This window comes from Oncorhynchus masou, chromosome 8 (assembly GCF_036934945.1).
Source record: "Oncorhynchus masou masou isolate Uvic2021 chromosome 8, UVic_Omas_1.1, whole genome shotgun sequence".
Classification (NCBI taxonomy): Eukaryota; Metazoa; Chordata; class Actinopteri; order Salmoniformes; family Salmonidae; genus Oncorhynchus; species Oncorhynchus masou.
This window is the reverse complement of record NC_088219.1, coordinates 39,350,273-39,370,042: the sequence shown is the minus strand read 5'-3', so window position 1 is coordinate 39,370,042 and position 19,770 is coordinate 39,350,273. Positions and strand designations below refer to the sequence as shown.

Here is a 19,770-nt window from a genome sequence, read left to right as displayed (position 1 = left end):
GTGTCTCGCTCTGTGTGTGTTTGCGCGTCTCGCTCTGTGTGTGTGTTTGCGCGTCTCGCTCTGTGTGTGTGTTTGCGCGTCTCGCTCTGTGTGTGTGTGTGTGTCTCTCGCTCTGTTTGTGTGTTTGCGTGTCTCGCTCTGTGTGTGTGTGTGTGTCTCGCTCTGTGTGTCTCGCTCTGTGTGTGTGTGTGTGTCTCGCTCTGTGTGTGTGTGTGTGTCTCGCTCTGTGTGTGTGTGTGTGTCTCGCTCTGTGTGTGTGTGTGTGTGTGTCTCGCTCTGTGTGTGTGTGTGTGTGTGTCTCGCTCTGTGTGTGTGTGTGTGTGTCTCGCTCTGTGTGTGTGTGTGTGTGTCTCGCTCTGTGTGTGTGTGTGTGTGTGTCTCGCTCTGTGTGTGTGTGTGTGTGTGTCTCGCTCTGTGTGTGTGTGTGTGTCTCGCTCTGTGTGTGTGTGTGTGTGTCTCGCTCTGTGTGTGTGTGTGTGTCTCGCTCTGTGTGTGTCTCGCTCTGTTTGTGTGTGTGTCTCGCTCTGTGTGTCTCGCTCTGTTTGTGTGTGTGTCTCGCTCTGTGTGTGTGTGTGTGTGTCTCGCTCTGTGTGTGTGTGTGTGTCTCGCTCTGTGTGTGTGTGTGTCTCGCTCTGTGTGTGTGTGTGTGTCTCGCTCTGTGTGTGTTTGTGTGTCTCGCTCTGTGTGTGTGTCTCGCTCTGTTTGTGTGTGCGTGTCTCTCTCTCGGGCTCTGTGTGTGTGTGTGTGTCTCGGGCTCTGTGTGTGTGTCTCGGGCTCTGTCTGTGTGTGTGTCTCCCTCTCGGGCTCTGTCTGTGTGTGTGTGTGTCTCTCTCGGCTCTGTCTGTGTGTGTGTCTCTCTCTCGGGCTCTGTCTGTGTGTGTGTGTGTCTCTCTCTCGGGCTCTGTCTGTGTGTGTGTGTCTCTCTCTCTGGCTCTGTCTGTGTGTGTGTCTCTCTCTCGGGCTCTGTGTGTGTGTGTCTCTCTCTTGGGCTCTGTGTGTGTGTCTCTCTCTCTCTCGGGCTCTGTGTGTGTGTGTGTGTCTCTCGGGCTCTGTCTGTGTGTGTGTGTGTCTCTCTCGTCTCTGTGTGTGTGTGTCTCTCTCTCGGGCTCTGTCTGTGTGTGTGTGTGTGTGTCTCTCTCTCGGGCTCTGTCTGTGTGTGTCTCTCTCTCGGGCTCTGTCTGTGTGTGTGTCTCTCTCGGGCTCTGTCTGTGTGTGTGTGTGTCTCTCTCTCGGGCTCTGTGTGTGTGTGTGTGTGTGTCTCTCTCTCGGGCTCTGTCTGTGTGTGTGTGTCTCTCTCTCGGGCTCTGTCTGTGTGTGTGTGTGTGTGTGTCTCTCTCGGGCTCTGTCTGTGTGTGTGTGTGTGTCTCCTCTCGGGCTCTGTCTGTGTGTGTGTGTGTCTCTCTCTCTCTCGGGCTCTGTCTGTGTGTGTGTGTGTGTGTGTCTCTCTCTCGGGCTCTGTCTGTGTGTGTGTGTGTGTCTCTCTCTCTCGGGCTCTGTCTGTCTGTGTGTGTGTCTCTCTCTCGGGCTCTGTCTGTGTGTGTGTCTCGCTCTGTGTGTGTGTGTCTCTCTCTCGGGCTCTGTCTGTGTGTGTGTCTCTCTCTGGGCTCTGGCTCTGTGTGTGTGTGTGTGTCGCTCTGTCTGTGTGTGTGTGTGTGTGTGTCTCTCGGGCTCTGTGTGTGTGTGTGTGTGTGTCTCGCTCTGGGCTCTGTCTCGCTCTGTGTGTGTGTCTCGCTCTGTGTGGTGTGTCTGTCTGTGTGTGTGTGTGTGTGTGTGTGTGTCTCGCTCTGTGTGTGTGTGTGTGTGTCTCGCTCTGTGTGTGTGTGTGTGTGTCTCGCTCTGTTCGTGTGTGTGTCTCGCTCTGTTCGTGTGTGTGTCTCCCTCTCGGGCTCTGTCTGTGTGTGTGTCTCTCTCTCGGGCTCTGTCTGTGTGTGTGTCTCTCTCTCGGGCTCTGTCTGTGTGTGTGTCTCTCTCTCGGGCTCTCTGTGTGTGTCTCTCTCTCGGGCTCTGTGTGTGTGTGTCTCTCTCTCGGGCTCTGTGTGTGTGTCTCTCTCTCTGGCTCTGTGTGTGTGTGTCTCTCTCTCTGGCTCTGTGTGTGTGTGTGTGTGTGTCTCTCTCTCTCGGGCTCTGTGTGTGTGTGTGTGTCTCTCTCTCTCTCGGGCTCTGTGTGTGTGTGTGTGTGTGTCTCGCTCTGTGTGTGTGTGTGTCTCTCTCTGTGTGTGTGTGTGTCTCGCTCTGTGTGTGTGTCTCGCTCTGTGTGTGTGTCTCGCTCTGTGTGTGTGTCTCGCTCTGTGTGTGTGTGTGTGTGTCTCGCTCTGTGTGTGTGTGTGTGTCTCGCTCTGTGTGTGTGTGTGTGTGTGTCTCGCTCTGTTCGTGTGTGTGTCTCGCTCTGTTCGTGTGTGTGTCTCGCTCTGTTTGTGTGTGTGTCTCCCTCTCGGGCTCTGTGTGTGTGTGTCTCTCTCTCGGGCTCTGTGTGTGTGTGTGTCTCTCTCTCGGGCTCTGTCTGTGTGTGTGTCTCTCTCTCGGGCTCTGTGTGTGTGTGTCTCTCTCTCGGGCTCTCTGTGTGTGTGTCTCTCTCTCGGGCTCTGTGTGTGTGTGTGTGTCTCTCTCTCTGGCTCTGTGTGTGTGTGTCTCTCTCTCTGGCTCTGTGTGTGTGTGTGTCTCTCTCTCTGGCTCTGTGTGTGTGTGTGTGTGTGTCTCTCTCGGGCTCTGTGTGTGTGTGTGTGTGTGTGTCTCTCTCTCTCGGGCTCTCTCTGTGTGTGTGTGTGTCTCTCTCTGTGTGGGCTCTGTGTGTGTGTGTGTGTGTGTCTCTCTCTCGGGCTCTCTGTGTGTGTGTGTGTGTCTCTCTCTCGGGCTCGCTGTCTGTGTGTGTGTGTGTCTCGGGCTCTCTGTGTGTGTGTGTGTGTCTCGGGCTCTCTGTGTGTGTGTGTGTCTCGGGCTCTGTGTGTGTGTGTGTGTGTGTCTCTCGGGCTCTGTGTGTGTGTGTCTCTCGTGCTCTGTCTGTGTGTGTGTGTGTGTCTCTCTCGGGCTCTGTCTGTGTGTGTGTGTCTCTCTCGGGCTCTGTCTGTGTGTGTGTGTGTGTCTCTCTCTCGGGCTCTGTCTGTGTGTGTGTGTCTCTCTCGGGCTCTGTCTGTGTTTGTGTGTGTGTCTCTCTCGGGCTCTGTCTGTGTGTGTGTGTGTCTCTCTCTCGGGCTCTGTCTGTGTGTGTGTCTCTCTCTCGGGCTCTGTCTGTGTGTGTGTCTCTCTCTCTCGGGCTCTGTCTGTGTTTGTGTGTGTGTCTCTCTCTCGGGCTCTGTCTGTGTGTGTGTCTCTCCCGGGCTCTGTGTGTGTGTGTGTGTGTGTGTGTGTGTGTGTGTCTCTCTCGGGCTCTGTCTGTGTGTGTGTCTGTCTCTGTGTGTGTGTGTGTGTGTGTGTGTGTGTGTCTCTCTCTCGGGCTCTGTCTGTGTGTGTGTGTGTGTCTCTCTCTCGGGCTCTGTCTGTGTGTGTGTGTCTCTCTCTCGGGCTCTGTCTGTGTGTGTGTGTGTCTCTCTCTCTCGGGCTCTGTCTGTGTGTGTGTCTCTCTCTCTCGGGCTCTGTGTGTGTGTGTCTCTCTCGGGCTCTGTGTGTGTGTGTGTGTCTCTCTCTGGGCTCTGTGTGTGTGTGTGTGTCTCGCTCTGTGTGTGTGTGTGTGTCTCGTCTGTGTGTGTGTGTGTGTCTCTCTCTGTGTGTGTGTGTGTCTCTCGCTCTGTGTGTGTGTGTGTGTGTCTCGCTCTGTGTGTGTGTGTGTGTGTGTCTCGCTCTGTGTGTGTGTGTGTGTGTCTCTCTGTGTGTGTGTGTGTGTGTGTCGCTCTGTGTGTCTCGCTCTGTGTGTGTCTCTCTCTGTGTGTGTGTCTGTGTGTGTGTGTGTGTGTCTCGCTCTGTGTGTGTGTGTGTGTGTCTCGCTCTGTGTGTGTGTGTGTCTCGCTCTGTGTGTGTGTGTGTCTCGCTCTGTGTGTGTGTGTGTGTCTCGCTCTGTGTGTGTGTGTGTGTCTCGCTCTGTGTGTGTGTGTCTCTCTCTCTCGGGCTCTGTGTGTGTGTGTGTCTCTCTCTCTCGGGCTCTGTGTGTGTGTGTCTCTCTCTCGGGCTCTGTGTGTGTGTGTGTCTCTCTCTCTCTCGGGCTCTGTGTGTGTGTGTCTCTCTCTCGGGCTCTGTGTGTGTGTGTGTGTCTCTCTGTGGGCTCTGTGTGTGTGTGTGTCTCTCGGGCTCTGTGTGTGTGTGTGTCTCTCGGGCTCTGTGTGTGTGTGTGTCTCTCTCTCGGGCTCTGTGTGTGTGTGTCTCTCTCTCGGGCTCTGTGTGTGTGTCTCTCTCGGGCTCTGTGTGTGTGTGTGTGTCTCGGGCTCTGTGTGTGTGTGTGTGTCTCTCTCGCTCTGTGTGTGTGTGTGTGTCTCGCTCTGTGTGTGTGTGTGTGTCTCTCTCTCTGTGTGTGTGTGTGTCTCTGTGTGTGTGTGTGTGTCTCGGGCTCTGTGTGTGTGTGTCTCTGTCTCTCTCGTGTGTCTGTCTGTGTGTGTGTGTCTCTGTGTGTGTCTGTGTGTGTGTCTCTGCTCTGTGTGTGTGTGTGTGTGTGTCTCTCGCTCTGTGTGTGTGTGTGTGTGTCTCGCTCTGTGTGTGTGTGTGTGTCTCGCTCTGTGTGTGTGTGTGTGTCTCGCTCTGTGTGTGTGTGTGTGTGTCTCGCTCTGTGTGTGTGTGTGTGTGTCTCGCTCTGTGTGTGTGTGTGTGTCTCGCTCTGTGTGTGTGTGTGTGTGTGTGTCTCGCTCTGTGTGTGTGTCTGTGTGTGTGTGTGTGTGTGTGTGTGTGTCTCTCTCTGTGTGTGTGTGTGTGTCTCTCGCTCTCTCTGTCTGTGTGTGTGTGTGTCTCGCTCTGTGTGTGTGTGTGTCTGTCTCTGCTCTGTGTGTGTGCTCTGTTGTGTGTGTGTGTGTCTCGCTCTGTGTGTGTGTGTGTGTGTCTCTCGCTCTGTGTGTGTGTGTCTCTCTGTTTGTGTGTGTGTCTCGTCTGTGTGTGTGTGTGTGTCTCGGGCTCTGTCTGTGTGTGTGTGTGTGTCTCGCTCTGTGTGTGTGTCTCTCTGCTCTGTGTGTGTCTGTCTGTGTGTGTCTCGCTCTGTGGGTCTGTCTGTGTGTGTGTCGCTCTGTGTGGCTCTCTGTGTGTGTGTGTGTGTGTCTCTCGCTCTGTGTGTGTGTGTGTGTCTCGCTCTGTGTGTGTGTGTGTGTCTCTCGCTCTGTGTGTGTGTGTGTCTCGGTCTCTGTGTGTGTGTGTGTGTCTCTCGGGCTCTGTGTGTGTGTGTGTCTCTCGGCTCTGTGTGTGTGTGTCTGTCTGTCTGTCTCGCTCTCTGTCTGTGTGTGCTCTGTCTGTGTTTGTGTGTGTGTCTCTCTCTCGGGCTCTGTCTGTGTGTGTGTCTCTCTCGGGCTCTGTGTGTGTGTGTGTGTGTGTGTCTCTCTCGGCTCTGTCTGTGTGTGTGTCTCTCTCTCTGGCTCTGTCTGTGTGTGTGTGTGTCTCTCTCGGGCTCTGTCTGTGTGTGTGTCTCTCTCTCGGGCTCTGTCTGTGTGTGTGTCTCTCTCGGGCTCTGTGTGTGTGTGTGTGTCTCTCTCTCGGGCTCTGTCTGTGTGTGTGTCTCTGTCTGCTCTGTCTGTGTGTGTGTCTCTCTCGGGCTCTGTGTGTGTGTGTCTCTCTCTCGGGCTCTGTCTGTGTGTGTGTCTCTCTCTCGGGCTCTGTGTGTGTGTGTCTCTCTCGGGCTCTGTGTGTGTGTGTGTCTCTCTCTCGGGCTCTGTCTGTGTGTGTGTCTCTCTCTCGGGCTCTGTGTGTGTGTGTGTCTCTCGGGCTCTGTGTGTGTGTGTCTCTCGGGCTCTGTGTGTGTGTGTGTCTCTCTCTCGGGCTCTGTGTGTGTGTGTCTCTCTCGGGCTCTGTGTGTGTGTGTCTCTCTCTCTGTGTGTGTGTGTGTGTCTGTCTCTCTCTCGGCTCTGTGTGTGTGTGTGTGTGTGTCTCGGGCTCTGTGTGTGTGTGTGTGTGTCTCTCTCTCTGTGTGTCTGTGTGTGTGTGTGTCTCTCGGGCTCTGTGTGTGTGTCTCTCTCTCGGGCTCTGTGTGTGTGTCTGTCTCGGGCTCTGTGTGTGTGTGTGTCTCTGTCTGTGCTCTGTGTGTGTGTCTCTCTCGGGCTCTGTCTGTGTGTGTGTCTCTGCTCTGTGTGTGTGTGTCTCTCTGTCTGTGTGTGTGTGTGTCTCTCTCTCTCGGGCTCTGTCTGTGTGTGTGTCTCTCTCGGGCTCTGTGTGTGTGTGTCTCTCTCGGGCTCTGTCTGTGTGTGTGTCTCTCGGGCTCTGTGTGTGTGTGTCTCTCTCTCGGGCTCTGTCTGTGTGTGTCTCTCGGGCTCTGTGTGTGTGTGTGTGTGTGTCTCTCTCGGGCTCTGTGTGTGTGTGTGTCTCTCGGCTCTGTGTGTGTGTGTGTGTCTCTCTCTCGGCTCTGTCTGTGTGTGTGTGTGTGTGTCTCTCTCTCGGGCTGTGTCTGTGTGTGTGTGTCTCTCGGGCTCTGTCTGTGTGTGTCTGTCTCGGCTCTGTCTGTGTGTGTGTGTCTCTCTCTGTCTGTGTGTCTGTGTGTGTGTGTCTGTGTGTGTGTGTGTGTGTGTCTCGGCTCTGTGTGTGTGTGTGTGTCTCTCTCGGGCTCTGTGTGTGTGTGTGTCTCTCTCGGGCTCTCTGTGTGTGTGTGTGTGTCTCTCGGGCTCTGTCTGTGTGTGTGTGTCTCTCGGCTCTGTGTGTGTGTGTCTGGCTCTGTCTGTGTGTGTGTCTCTCGGGCTCTGTGTGTGTGTGTGTGTCTCGGCTCTGTGTGTGTGTGTGTGTGTCTCTCTCTCTGTGTGTGTGTGTGTGTGTCTCTCGGGCTCTGTCTGTGTGTGTGTGTCTCTCTCTCTGTGTGTGTGTGTGTGTGTCTCTCTGTGTGTGTGTGTGTGTCTCGCTCTGTGTGTGTGTGTGTGTGTCTCTCTCGGGCTCTGTGTGTGTGTGTGTCTCTCGCTCTGTGTGTGTCTCTCTCGTCTGTGTGTGTCTCTCGGGCTCTGTGTGTGTGTGTGTGTGTGTCTCTCGGGCTCTGTGTGTGTGTCTCTGCTCTCTGTGTCTCTGTCTGTGTGTGTGTCTCTCGGGCTCTGTGTGTGTGTGTGTGTCTCTCGGGCTCTGTGTGTGTGTGTGTCTCTCTGCTCTGTGTGCTCTGTGGTCTCTGTGTGTGTGTGTGTCTCTCGCTCTGTCTGTGTGTGTGTGTCTCTCGGGCTCTGTCTGTGTGTGTGTGTCTCTCGGGCTCTGTGTGTGTGTGTGTGTCTCTCTCTCGGGCTCTGTGCGTGTGTGTGTGTCTCTCTCGGGCTCTGTCTGTGTGTGTGTCTCTCTCGGCTCTGTCTGTGTGTGTGTCTCTCTCTGGGCTCTGTCTGTGTGTGTGTCTCGCTCTGTGTGTGTGTGTGTGTCTCTCTCGGCTCTGTGTTTGTGTGTGTGTGTCTCTCGGGCTCTGTCTGTGTGTGTGTCTCTGTCTGTGTGTGTCTCTCTGTCTGTGTGTGTGTCTCGCTCTGTCTGTGTGTGTCTCTGTCTGTGTGTGTGTGTGTCTCGGGCTCTGTGTGTGTGTGTCTCTCTCTCTGTCTGTGTGTGTGTCTCTCTCTCGGCTCTGTCTGTGTGTGTGTGTCTCGGGCTCTGTCTGTGTGTGTCTCTCTCGGCTCTGTCTGTGTGTGTCTGTCTCTCGGGCTCTGTCTGTGTGTGTGTCTGGCTCTGTCTGTGTGTGTCTCTCTCTGTGCTCTGTCTGTGTGTGTGTCTCTCGGTGCTCTGTCTGTGTGTGTGTGTCTCGCTCTCTGTGTGTGTGTGTGTCTCGCTCTGTGCTCTGTGTGTGTGTGTCTCGCTCTGTGTGTGTGTGTGTCTCGGGCTCTCTGTCTGTGTGTGTGTGTGTCTCGTGTCTGTGTGTGTGTGTGTCTCTCTCTGTGTGTGTGTGTGTGTCTGTGTCTGTGTGTGTGTCTCGCTCTGTGTGTGTGTGTGTCTCTCGGGCTCTGTCTGTGTGTGTCTCTCTCGTGTGTGTCTCGGGCTCTGTGTGTGTGTGTGTGTCTCGCTCTGGCTCTGTGTGTGTGTCTCTCTCGGGCTCTGTCTGTGTGTGTCTCTCTCTGTCTGTGTGTGTGTCTCGCTCTGTGTGTGTGTGTGTCTCTCGGCTCTGTCTGTGTGTGTGTGTGTCTCGCTCTCTGTGTGTGGGCTCTGTCTGTGTGTGTGTGTGTCTCTCTCGGGCTCTGTGTGTGTGTGTCTCTCTCGGGCTCTGTGTGTGTGTGTGTGTCTCTCTCTCGGGCTCTGTGTGTGTGTCTCTCTGGCTCTGTCTGTGTGTCTCTCTGGCTCTGTCTGTGTGTCTCTCGGGCTCTGTCTGTGTGTGTGTCTCTCGGGCTCTGTCTGTGTGTGTGTGTGTCTCTCTCTCTCGGGCTCTGTGCTCTGTCTGTGTGTGTGTGTCTCTCTCTCGGGCTCTGTCTGTGTGTGTGTCTCTCGGGCTCTGTCTGTGTGTGTCTCTCTCTCGGGCTCTGTCTGTGTGTGTGTGTCTCTCTCGGGCTCTGTCTGTGTGTGTGTGTCTCGGGCTCTCTCGGGCTCTGTGTGTGTGTGTGTGTCTCTCTCGGGCTCTGTCTGTGTGTGTGTGTCTCTCTCTCGGGCTCTGTCTGTGTGTGTGTCTCTCTCGGGCTCTGTCTGTGTGTGTGTCTCTCTCTCTCGGCTGTCTGTGTGTGTGTCTGTCTGTGTGTGTGTGTCTCTCTCTCTCGGGCTCTGTGTGTGTGTCTCTCTCTCGGGCTCTGTCTGTGTGTGTGTGTGTCTCTCTCTCGGGCTCTGTCTGTGTGTGTCTCTCTCTCGGGCTCTGTCTGTGTGTGTGTCTCTCTCTCGGGCTCTGTCTGTGTGTGTGTCTCTCTCTCGGGCTCTGTCTGTGTGTGTGTCTCTCGGGCTCTGTCTCTCTCTCGTGCTCTGTGTGTGTGTCTCTCTCTCGGGCTCTGTCTGTGTGTGTGTGTGTCTCGGGCTCTGTCTGTGTGTGTGTGTGTCTCTCTCGGGCTCTGTCTGTGTGTGTGTGTGTGTCTCTCTCTCGGGCTCTGTCTGTGTGTGTGTCTCTCTCTCGGGCTCTGTCTGTGTGTGTCTCTCTCTCGGGCTCTGTCTGTGTGTGTGTCTCTCTCTCTCGGGCTCTGTCTGTGTGTGTGTGTGTGTGTGTGTCTCTCTCTCGGGCTCTGTCTGTGTGTGTGTGTCTCTCTGTCTGTGTGTGTCTCTCGGGCTCTGTGCTGTGTGTGTGTGTGTCTCTCGGGCTCTGTGCGTCTGTGTGTGTCTCTCTCGGGCTCTGTCTGTGTGTGTGTCTCTCTCTCGGGCTCTGTCTGTGTGTGTGGTGCTCTGTGTGTGTGTGTCTCTCTCGGGCTCTGTCTGTGTGTGTGTCTCTCTCGGGCTCTGTCTGTCTGTGTGTGTCTGTCTCTCTCGGGCTCTGTCTGTGTGTGTGTGTCTCTCTCTGTCTGGCTCTGTCTGTGTGTGTGTCTCTCTCTCGGGCTCTGTCTGTGTGTGTGTCTCTCTCTCGGGCTCTGTCTGTGTGTGTCTGTCTGTGTGTGTCTCTCTCGTCTGTCTGTGTGTGTGTCTCTCTCTGTGTGTGTGTGTGTCTCTCTCGGGCTCTGTCTGTGTGTGTGTGTGTGTGTGTGTCTCTCTCGGGCTCTGTCTCTGTGTCTGTGTGTCTCTCTCTGGCTCTGTCTGTGTGTGTCTCTCGGGCTCTGTCTGTGTGTGTGTCTCTCTCTCGGGCTCTGTCTGTGTGTGTCTCTCTCGGGCTCTGTCTGTGTGTGTGTGTCTCTCTCTCGGGCTCTGTCTGTGTGTGTGTCTCTCTCTCGGGCTGTGTCTGTGTGTGTCTCTCTCTCGGGCTCTGTCTCTGTGTGTGTGTGTCTCTCTCTGGCTCTGTGTGTGTCTCTCGGGCTCTGTCTGTGTGTGTCTCTCGGGCTCTGTCTGTGTGTGTGTCTCTCTCTGGCTCTGTCTCTGTCTGTGTGTGTGTGTGGCTCTGTCTGTGTGTGTGTCTCTCTGGGCTCTGTCTGTGTGTGTGTCTCTCTCGGGCTCTGTCTGTGTGTGTCTCTCTCGGGCTCTGTCTGTGTGTGTCTCTCGGGCTCTGTCTGTGTGTGTGTCTCTCTCGGGCTCTGTCTGTGTGTGTGTCTCTCTCGGGCTCTGTCTGTGTGTGTCTCTCTCGGGCTCTGTCTGTGTGTGTCTCTCTCTCGGGCTCTGTCTGTGTGTGTCTCTCTCGGGCTCTGTCTGTGTGTGTCTCTCTCGGGCTCTGTCTGTGTGTGTGTCTCTCTCTCTGTCTGTGTGTGTGTCTGTCTGTGTGTGTGTCTCTCTCGTCTGTGTGTGTGTCTCTCTCGGGCTCTGTCTGTGTGTGTGTGTGTGAGTCTCTCGGGCTCTGTCTGTGTGTGTGTCTCTCTCGGGCTCTGTCTGTGTGTGTGTCTCTCTCGGGCTGTGTCTGTGTGTCTCTCTCTCTCGGGCTCTGTCTGTGTGTGTGTCTCTCTCTCTGGGCTCTGCCTGTGTGTGTGTCTCTCTCGGGCTCTGTCTGTGTGTGTGTGTGTCTGTGTCTCTCTCGGGCTCTGTCTGTGTGTGTCTCTCTCGGGCTCTGTCTGTGTGTGTCTCTCTGGCTCTGTCTGTGTGTGTCTCTCGGGCTCTGTCTGTGTGTGTGTCTCTCTCGGGCTCTGTCTGTGTGTGTGTGTCTCTCGGGCTCTGTCTGTGTGTGTGTCTCTCGGGCTCTGTCTGTGTGTGTCTCTCTCGGGCTCTGTCTGTGTGTGTCTCTCTCGGGCTCTGTCTGTGTGTGTGTCTCTCTCGGGCTCTGTCTGTGTGTGTGTGTGTCTCTCTCGGGCTCTGTCTGTGTGTGTGTGTGTCTGTGTGTGTGTCTCTCGGGCTCTGTCTGTGTGTGTGTCTCTCTGGGCTCTGGTGTGTGTCTCTGGGCTCTGTGTGTGTGTCTCTCTCGGGCTCTGTCTGTGTGTGTGTCTCTCGGGCTCTGTCTGTGTGTGTCTCTCTCGGGCTCTGTCTGTGTGTGTCTCTCTCTCGGGCTCTGTCTCTGTGTGTGTGTGTCTCTCTCTGGCTCTGTGTGTGTCTCTCGGGCTCTGTCTGTGTGTGTGTCTCTCTCGGGCTCTGTCTGTGTGTGTGTCTCTCTCGGGCTCTGTCTGTGTGTGTGTGTCTCTCGGGCTCTGTCTGTGTGTGTGTCTCTCTCGGGCTCTGTCTGTGTGTGTGTCTCTCTCGGGCTCTGTCTGTGTGTGTGTCTCTCGGGCTCTGTCTGTGTGTGTGTCTCTCTCTGGGCTCTGTCTGTGTGTGTCTCTCTCGGGCTCTGTCTGTGTGTGTCTCTCTCGGGCTCTGTCTGTGTGTGTCTCTCTCTCGGGCTCTGTCTGTGTGTGTGTCTCTCTCGGCTCTGTCTGTGTGTGTGTCTCTCTCGGGCTCTGTCTGTGTGTGTCTCTCTCTCGGGCTCTGTCTGTGTGTGTCTCTCTCTCTGGCTCTGTGTGTGTGTGTCTCTCTCTCGGCTCTGTGTGTGTGTGTCTCTCTCTGTGTGTGTCTCTCTCGGGCTCTGTGTGTGTGTGTCTCTCTCGCTCTCTGTCTGTGTGTGTGTCTCTCGGGCTCTGTGTGTGTCTCTCGGGCTCTGTGTGTGTGTGTCTCGCTCTGGCTCTGTGTGTGTGTGTGTCTCGCTCTGTGTGTGTGTCTCGCTCTGTGTGTGTGTGTCTCTCGGGCTCTGTCTGTGTGTGTCTCTCTCTCGCTCTGGCTCTGTGTGTGTGTCTCGCTCTGTGTGTGTGTCTCGCTCTCTCTCGCTCTGTCTGTGGGTATCCATTCGATCTGTTCTAATCACCAACTAATCAGCCTGGCGGCGTTCGAACTATCAGGCTGCCCCGATGGTACCGAGAGGCAACTCTATCTCCCCCTTCATTCACAGGGTCGCTATGGATAATGTAAATAAACACGACCCCAGACACTAGTATTGCGGTTTAACAGAATGTCTCGCAACCAATTGGGGGGGGGTGTGCGTGCATCACTAACAGTTGAGTAGACCTGTATTGTGTCGGTATTTGTGCTAAAATCAGTGTGTGTGTCTATGTGAAGATGAACATGCAGAGTTAGCGTTTCACTTTAGGTAGTTCACTCCGCTCATTTGTTAAGAGCCCCAATGTATCTTATTGTCGTTATCACAATGGTAAATCAAGTCTTATCTGTAATGTAGGACTGCTTTAATGTTTCTATACATGTAGATCTAGGACATGATTGTGTCTTATCCTGCATGTGGACTTTCTGTAGCGATGGGGCCCGGTGTAAATTTAGCCCCAGATTGTGAAGTGAGTTTCCCAGAAGCGGGAGGCCAAGGCTGGTCGAGCTTTGGCAGTGAAGGGAGGACAGCAGGATGTCTGTCTGGACAGGGAGGTTCCACCTCCAAGCCGTGCAGAGGTGGCACTGGATGTCTCGCTCTCTATTTGGGGGAACGTTGGCGTTCCATTAGCTCAAAGGTCACTGCTTCGGAGAATCCCGGTCCTCTTTTTTTTTGGTCCGTGTGGCGCGTTCCACACAGTAATGTCTTCCAGATGACCGTTGTCTCGAGCTGACACGGGAGAGCATGTTTGGTGGTTAAAGGTCTCTCTCTCTCTCGCTCCTGATCCTGTCGGTTCACACGCAACCCGGACCCGGAGTTTTTTTAATTTTTTTATTTCAGTGTCCGGTGTGAAACGAGGACATGGCAATACATATGGCAGATCATTATTTAGCCGAGCAAGCAGCCTCCTGGGGGTGCCAACGTTTCCAGGCTAATGACCGGCGTGTATCCGTAGATGGCTATGCTAGATGCCCACTTTCATGCCCTTTTACAAAAAAGTTAAACAATTTCAGGGTAGAGAGAGAGAGTGAGAGAGAGAGAGAGTGAGAGAGAGAGAGAGAGAGAGAGGGGGAAAAGTAACTGTAAAAGGGTCTCCATTCATGGTTGTCTGCATTTGAAACTGCAGACTCAAAGCTTCGAACAGTTGGGCCTTTCAGAAAAGTGACCTTTTTTTAAAATAACCTTTTTTGCAAATCCAAATAAAATCTGTGCCAGCCCCCGGAGCCTTTCATGTCCACCACACCTGAACGCTAAGATTTAATGAGAAGAAGAAAGAAAGAAAAAAAACCTGGCTAGACCTGGCTTTCCTCAGACCTGGCTTTCCTCAGACCTGGCTTTCCTCAGACCTGGCTTGGCTCAGACCTGGCTTTCCTCAGACCTGGCTTGGCTCAGACCTGGCTTTCCTCAGACCTGGCTTTCCTCTAGACCTGGCTTTCCTCAGACCTGGCTTTCCCCAGACCTGGCTTTCCTCAGACCTGGCTTTCCTCAGACCTGGCTTTCCTCAGACCTGGCTTGGCTCAGACCTGGCTTTCCTCAGACCTGGCTTGGCTCAGACCTGGCTTGGCTCAGACCTGGCTTTCCTCAGACCTGGCTTTCCCTAGACCTGGCTTTCCTCAGACCTGGCTTTCCCCAGACCTGGCTTGGCTCAGACCTGGCTTGGCTCAGACCTGGCTTGGCTCAGACCTGGCTTGGCTCAGACCTGGCTTGGCTCAGACCTGGCTTGGCTCAGACCTGGCTTGGCTCAGACCTGGCTTGGCTCAGACCTGGCTTGGCTCAGACCTGGCTTTCCTCAGACCTGGCTTTCCTCAGACCTGGCTTGGCTCAGACCTGGCTTGGCTCAGACCTGGCTTGGCTCAGACCTGGCTTGGCTCAGACCTGGCTTGGCTCAGACCTGGCTTGGCTCAGACCTGGCTTGGCTCAGACCTGGCTTGGCTCAGACCTGGCTTGGCTCAGACCTGGCTTGGCTCAGACCTGGCTTGGCTCAGACCTGGCTTGGCTCAGACCTGGCTTGGCTCAGACCTGGCTTTCCTCAGACCTGGCTTGGCTCAGACCTGGCTTGGCTCAGACCTGGCTTTCCTCAGACCTGGCTTGGCTCAGACCTGGCTTGGCTCAGACCTGGCTTGGCTCAGACCTGGCTTGGCTCAGACCTGGCTTGGCTCAGACCTGGCTTGGCTCAGACCTGGCTTGCCTCAGACCTGGCTTGGCTCAGACCTGGCTCATGCATATCACTGGGTGTTTGCTTGGTCCAACCCAGCGTAACCTTAATGGTATCTACTGCTCAGCACCTCTCTAACCTGAATCGGTCGGTTGTGCACGGTTCTGGTCTCTCCACCACTCCGTTGGTCTGGTGTCTTTTATACCCTTTTGAAGTTGCGCTCCAGTCCCAAATCGCCCTTCCTGCCCAGTTGAAAGGCACAGCCGCTCTCAGCCCACCATGTGAACGCATAGCAAAGTGGGATTAATATATTAACAGCTTGCCTGAGGGCAAGGGGGTGGGGATGGAGGCCAACTTGGTGGTGGGACTGAAGTGTGGAAGCCCAAAATGGACCTCTTTGTGTCTTGTTAGAGGGTGGGAGAGATTGACTCTTGCATATAACCAACAAGGGCTTGGTTAAACAAGGGTTGGGCGATTAAAAAATAAAAAAAATACATAAAAAAAATAAAATACTGAATTTCAATTCACTTCCTGAATCGTTTTAAACTAAATTGACCCCAACCAACCTCCAACGCATCCCCTCCCAGTCCTACTTTCTCTTAGCCTTCACGGTTTTGTTACCTATTGAATCCTGAAGATGACCTCTTCTCGTCTTCCAGGCTCAGCCCTACTGGACCTGACAGAGCAGTTTTCCCTCCCAGAGACGGCTCCCCCCATCCTTGCCAGGCTGCTGGAGGCCATTGAGAAGAAAGGTGAGCTGAGCTGGCCAGTACACACCGGACTAATACAAAAAAAATGGCCTATATTTGCATTCTAGAAGGTTCACTGCTTGTTTATCAACAACATGATTTCAAATAGTTGGGGGCGGCAGGTAGCCTAGAGGTTAGAGCGTTGGGCTAGTAACCGATAGGTTGCTAGTACGAATCCCCGAGCTGACGAGGTAGAAATCTGTCGTTCTTCCCCTGAACAAGGCAGTTAACCCACTGTTCCTAGGCCATCATTGTAAATAAGAATTTGTTCTTTACTGACGTGCCTAGTTAAATAAAACATTTAAAAAAAAATTATATATATATATTTATTTTTTTTGTTCTACTTAAATCTGAAAAAGTGATTTTATGGACTTTCTAGGAATCAAAGTAATTGCATTTCAGCTATGCGCTTTCCAGGAATCAAAGTAATTGCATTTTAGCTAGTGGTATCATGTGCTCCTTGATTTGGCGTAGGTCTGGACAATCCAACTCTGTACAGGACCTTCACAGCCAGCGGCGGACTAGATGTCAGACAGTGCTTTGACACTGGTGAGCAGAATTCATCTTCTTCACTTATTTCCACCCAAATTCAATGACTCTTTTTTTTTTTTTTTTTTTAAAGCAACAACAAAGTGTGTTTTTAATATATATATCTATATATATAAAAAGCAGTTAGACCTTGAGCAAATGTGTGTGGTGTTCAGATCCTCCCTCAGCAGACCTGGACCAGATGGACCTACAGATGTTGTGTGACGGTCTGAATCGGTACCTGCAGGACCTTCCCCAGCCTGTCATCCTACCAGCCATTTACACTCAGCTGGTCCACACCGCCCAAGGTACGTACACACACACACACACACACACACACACTGTAAACACTCTCGTCAGAATACACCACATGATTACAACCATTATTCTATAGCACCCACTGTTTCCTTGCTGTTTTACTCGAAAGTGGGTCGAGTCAAAATCAGCATGTTGGTTAGAGGTTGACATTTGTTTGTAGGTCTCAGCATTAATGCAGAATATTTGGGCCTTACCCCAACCCAAAGGTACACAGCAGTCCTAACCTAATCTTCCATTGGCTGGACGATGGAACACTCTGTACTTTGAGATTGGAGAGGGTACCCAGGGGACCTAGAGCTAGTGTCAATATCCACCCGTTGGCCCTTACACAGAGAGAGAGAGAGAGACACACTATCTCTATCGCTCTCTTTCTCCCTTCCCCCATTTCTTAGGTTCGCTCTCTCTGTCTTGGGTTGTCTGTCTTTTTCTCTCTCTCTCTCTCTCTCGCCTTCTGTCTCTCGCCTTTTGAACCTCTGTCCCTCCCTCCTCTGTATCTCTACATCTGTCGTGGGTTCTCTCCTCCCTCCTCTCTACATCTGTCGTGGGTTCTCTCCTTCTCCCTCCCTCCTCTGTATCTCTACATCTGTCGTGGGTTCTCTCCTTCCCTCCCTCCCTCCTCTGTATCTCTACATCTGTCGTGGGTTCTCTCCTTCTCCCCCTCCCTCCTCTGTATCTCTACATCTGTCGTGGGTTCTCTCCTTCTCCCTCCCTCCTCTGTATCTCTACATCTGTCGTGGGTTCTCTCCTTCTCCCTCCCTCCTCTGTATCTCTACATCTGTCGTCTCTACATCTGGGTTCTCTCCTTCTCCCTCCCTCCTCTGTATCTCTACATCTGTCGTGGGTTCTCTCCTTCTCCCTCCCTCCTCTGTATCTCTACATCTGTCGTGGGTTCTCTCCTTCTCCCTCCCTCCTCTGTATCTCTACATCTGTCGTGGGTTCTCTCCTTCTCCCTCCCTCCTCTGTATCTCTACATCTGTCGTGGGTTCTCTCCTTCTCCCTCCCTTTGTTCTGTTCTTCAGTGCTCGCTGGATTATCGTTCTGTCACATGACCAGAGACAGGATATCTGTGGTTAATAGCAACTAAAATAAGCCTGAGGGTTTATCACCCACATCTCAGTGCTAGCCAATCATCTGCAAGTGTACCTTGCAGTCCTCACTCGTTGTCGAGCAACGATCTCACTGTGGTTTTTTACCCGACGACTGCACACAGGGCTCTTTTTGTCTTCTTCCCGCCACCCCATTGGTCGAAGGGAAGCCTGCCGGCCTCACACATCTGTAGCTACAACTGAGGAGCTTCTGGAAGGGTTTTGTCAGTGTGACATTCCTTCTTCTCTGACACGTGTGTGTGTGTGTGTGTGTGTGTGTGTGTGTGTGTGTCCCACAGAGGTGCAGAACCCTGAGGAGTGTGCCCAGCAGCTGCGTCACATCGCCAGCGCACCCAGCCTTCCGGCCCAGTACTGGCTCACCTTCCACTGCCTGCTGCGTCACTGGTCCCGGGTGTGTCACAATGCCCCCAAGAACCTGCTCAGCTCCCGCACGCTGGGCGAGATCTTCAGCCCCGTGCTCTTCAGACAGCAGGCTGCCAGGTGGGTGGAAGAGACACAGGCACACTGACTGGCTGGCTGACTGATAGGCTGACCTGACTGACTGGCGCACGCTGACTGACCTGACTGACTGGCGCACGCTGGCTGACTGACTGACTGGCGCACGCTGGCTGACTGACTGACTGGCGCACGCTGGCTGACTGACTGACTGGCTGGCTGACTGACTGACCTGACTGACTGGCGCACGCTGGCTGACTGACTGACTGGCGCACGCTGGCTGACTGACTGACTGGCGCACGCTGGCTGACCTGACTGACTGACCTGACTGACTGGCTGCTGACTGACCTGACTGGGCGCACGCTGGCTGGCTGACTGACTGGCGCACGCTGACTGACCTGACTGGCTGACTGACTGACTGGCGCACGCTGGCTGACTGACTGACTGGCGCACGCTGACTGACTGACTGACTGACTGACTGACTGACTGGCGCACGCTGGCTGACTGACTGACTGGCGCACGCTGGCTGGCTGACTGACTGGCGCACGCTGACTGACCTGACTGACTGGCGCACGCTGACTGACCTGACTGGCTGACTGGCGCACGCTGGCTGACTGACTGACTGGCGCACGCTGACTGACCTGACTGACTGGCGCACGCTGACTGACTGACTGGCTGACTGACTGGCTGGCGCACGCTGGCTGACTGACTGACTGACTGGCTGGCGCACGCTGGCTGACTGACTGACTGGCGACTGGCTGACTGGCTGACTGACTGACTGGCGCACGCTGGCTGACCTGACTGACTGACTGACGGCGCACGCTGGCTGACTGACTGACTGGCGCACTGCTGACTGACTGACTGGCTGACTGACTGACTGGCGCACGCTGGCTGACTGACTGGCTGACTGACTGACTGGCGCACGCTGACTGACTGACTGACTGGCGCACGCTGACTGACCTGACTGACTGACCTGACTGACTGGCGACGCTGACTGACCTGACTGACTGGCGCACGCTGGCTGACTGACTGACTGGCGCACGCTGGCTGGCTGACTGACTGACTGACTGACTGGCGCACGCTGGCTGACTGACTGACTGGCGCACGCTGACTGGCTGACTGACTGACTGGCTGACTGGCGCACGCTGGCTGACTGACTGACTGGCGCGCACGCTGGCTGGCTGACTGGCGCACGCTGACTGACTGACTGACTGGCGCACGCTGACTGGCTGACTGGCTGACTGACTGACTGGCGCACGCTGGCTGACTGACTGACTGGCGCACGCTGGCTGGCTGACTGGCGCACGCTGGCTGACTGACTGGCTCACTGACTGGCTGACTGGCTGACTGACTGACTGGCGCACGCTGACTGGCCTGACTGACTGACTGGCGACTGACTGACTGACGCTGGCGCTGCTGACTGATTGACTGGCTGACTGACTGACTGACTGGCGCACGCTGACTGACTGACTGACTGACTGGCGCACGCTGACTGGCTGACTGACTGACTGACTGACTGGCGCACGCTGGCTGGCTGACTGGCTGACTGACTGGCTGGCGACGCTGGCTGACTGCTGACTGACTGACTGGCGCACGCTGGCTGGACTGACTGGCGACGCTGACTGCTGACTGACTGGCGCACGCTGACTGACTGACTGGCGCACGCTGGCTGGCTGACTGGCTGGCGCACGCTGGCTGGCTGACTGACTGGCGCACGCTGGCTGACCTGACTGGCGCACGCTGACTGGCTGACTGGCTGACGCTGACTGGCTGACTGACTGACTGACTGGCTGACTGACTGACTGACTGGCGCACTGGCTGACCTGACTGACTGGCTGACTGACCTGACTGACTGACTGGCGCACACTGGCTGACTGACTGGCTGGCGCACGCTGGCTGGCTGACTGACTGACTGGCTGGCGCACGCTGGCTGACTGACTGACTGGCTGGCTGGCGCACGCTGACTGACTGACTGACTGGCGCACGCTGACTGACTGACTGGCTGACTGACTGGCTGACTGACTGACTGACTGACTGACTGGCTGACTGACTGACTGGCGCACGCTGGCTGACCTGACTGACTGGCGCACGCTGACTGACCTGACTGACTGGCTGGCGCACGCTGGCTGACTGACTGGCTGACTGACTGGCTGGCGCACGCTGGCTGGCTGACTGACTGGCTGGCGCTGGCTGGCTGACTGACTGACTGGCGCACGCTGGCTGGCTGACTGACTGGCTGACTGGCGCACGCTGGCTGACTGACTGACTGGCGCACGCTGGCTGACTGACTGACTGACTGGCGCACGCTGACTGGCTGACTGGCGCACGCTGGCTGACTGGCTGACTGGCGCACGCTGACTGGCTGACTGGCGCACGCTGACTGGCTGACTGGCGCACGCTGGCTGGCTGACTGGCGCACGCTGGCTGGCTGACTGGCGCACGCTGACTGGCTGACTGGCGCACGCTGGCTGGCTGACTGGCGCACGCTGGCTGGCTGACTGGCTGGCTGGCGCACGCTGGCTGGCTGGCTGGCTGGCGCACGCTGGCTGGCTGGCGCACGCTGGCGCACGCTGGCTGGCTGGCTGGCTGGCGCACGCTGGCTGGCTGACTGACTGGCTGGCGCACGCTGGCTGGCTGGCTGACTGGCGCACGCTG

At 55.2% G+C, this 19,770-nt stretch overlaps 1 protein-coding gene across 1 annotated transcript in view; it reads left to right on the top strand.

Annotated features, from left to right (window-relative positions):
- LOC135544655 (phosphatidylinositol 3-kinase regulatory subunit alpha-like) overlaps positions 1-19,770 on the top strand; it is a 55,538-nt gene that overhangs the window by 23,785 nt on the left and 11,983 nt on the right. Inside the window, exons 3-6 of the mRNA XM_064972435.1 lie at positions 14,639-14,731; positions 15,203-15,277; positions 15,433-15,564; positions 16,959-17,160. Coding sequence (XP_064828507.1) covers positions 14,639-14,731; positions 15,203-15,277; positions 15,433-15,564; positions 16,959-17,160 — 502 coding nt within the window. The remainder of the gene's footprint in view (positions 1-14,638; positions 14,732-15,202; positions 15,278-15,432; positions 15,565-16,958; positions 17,161-19,770) is intronic.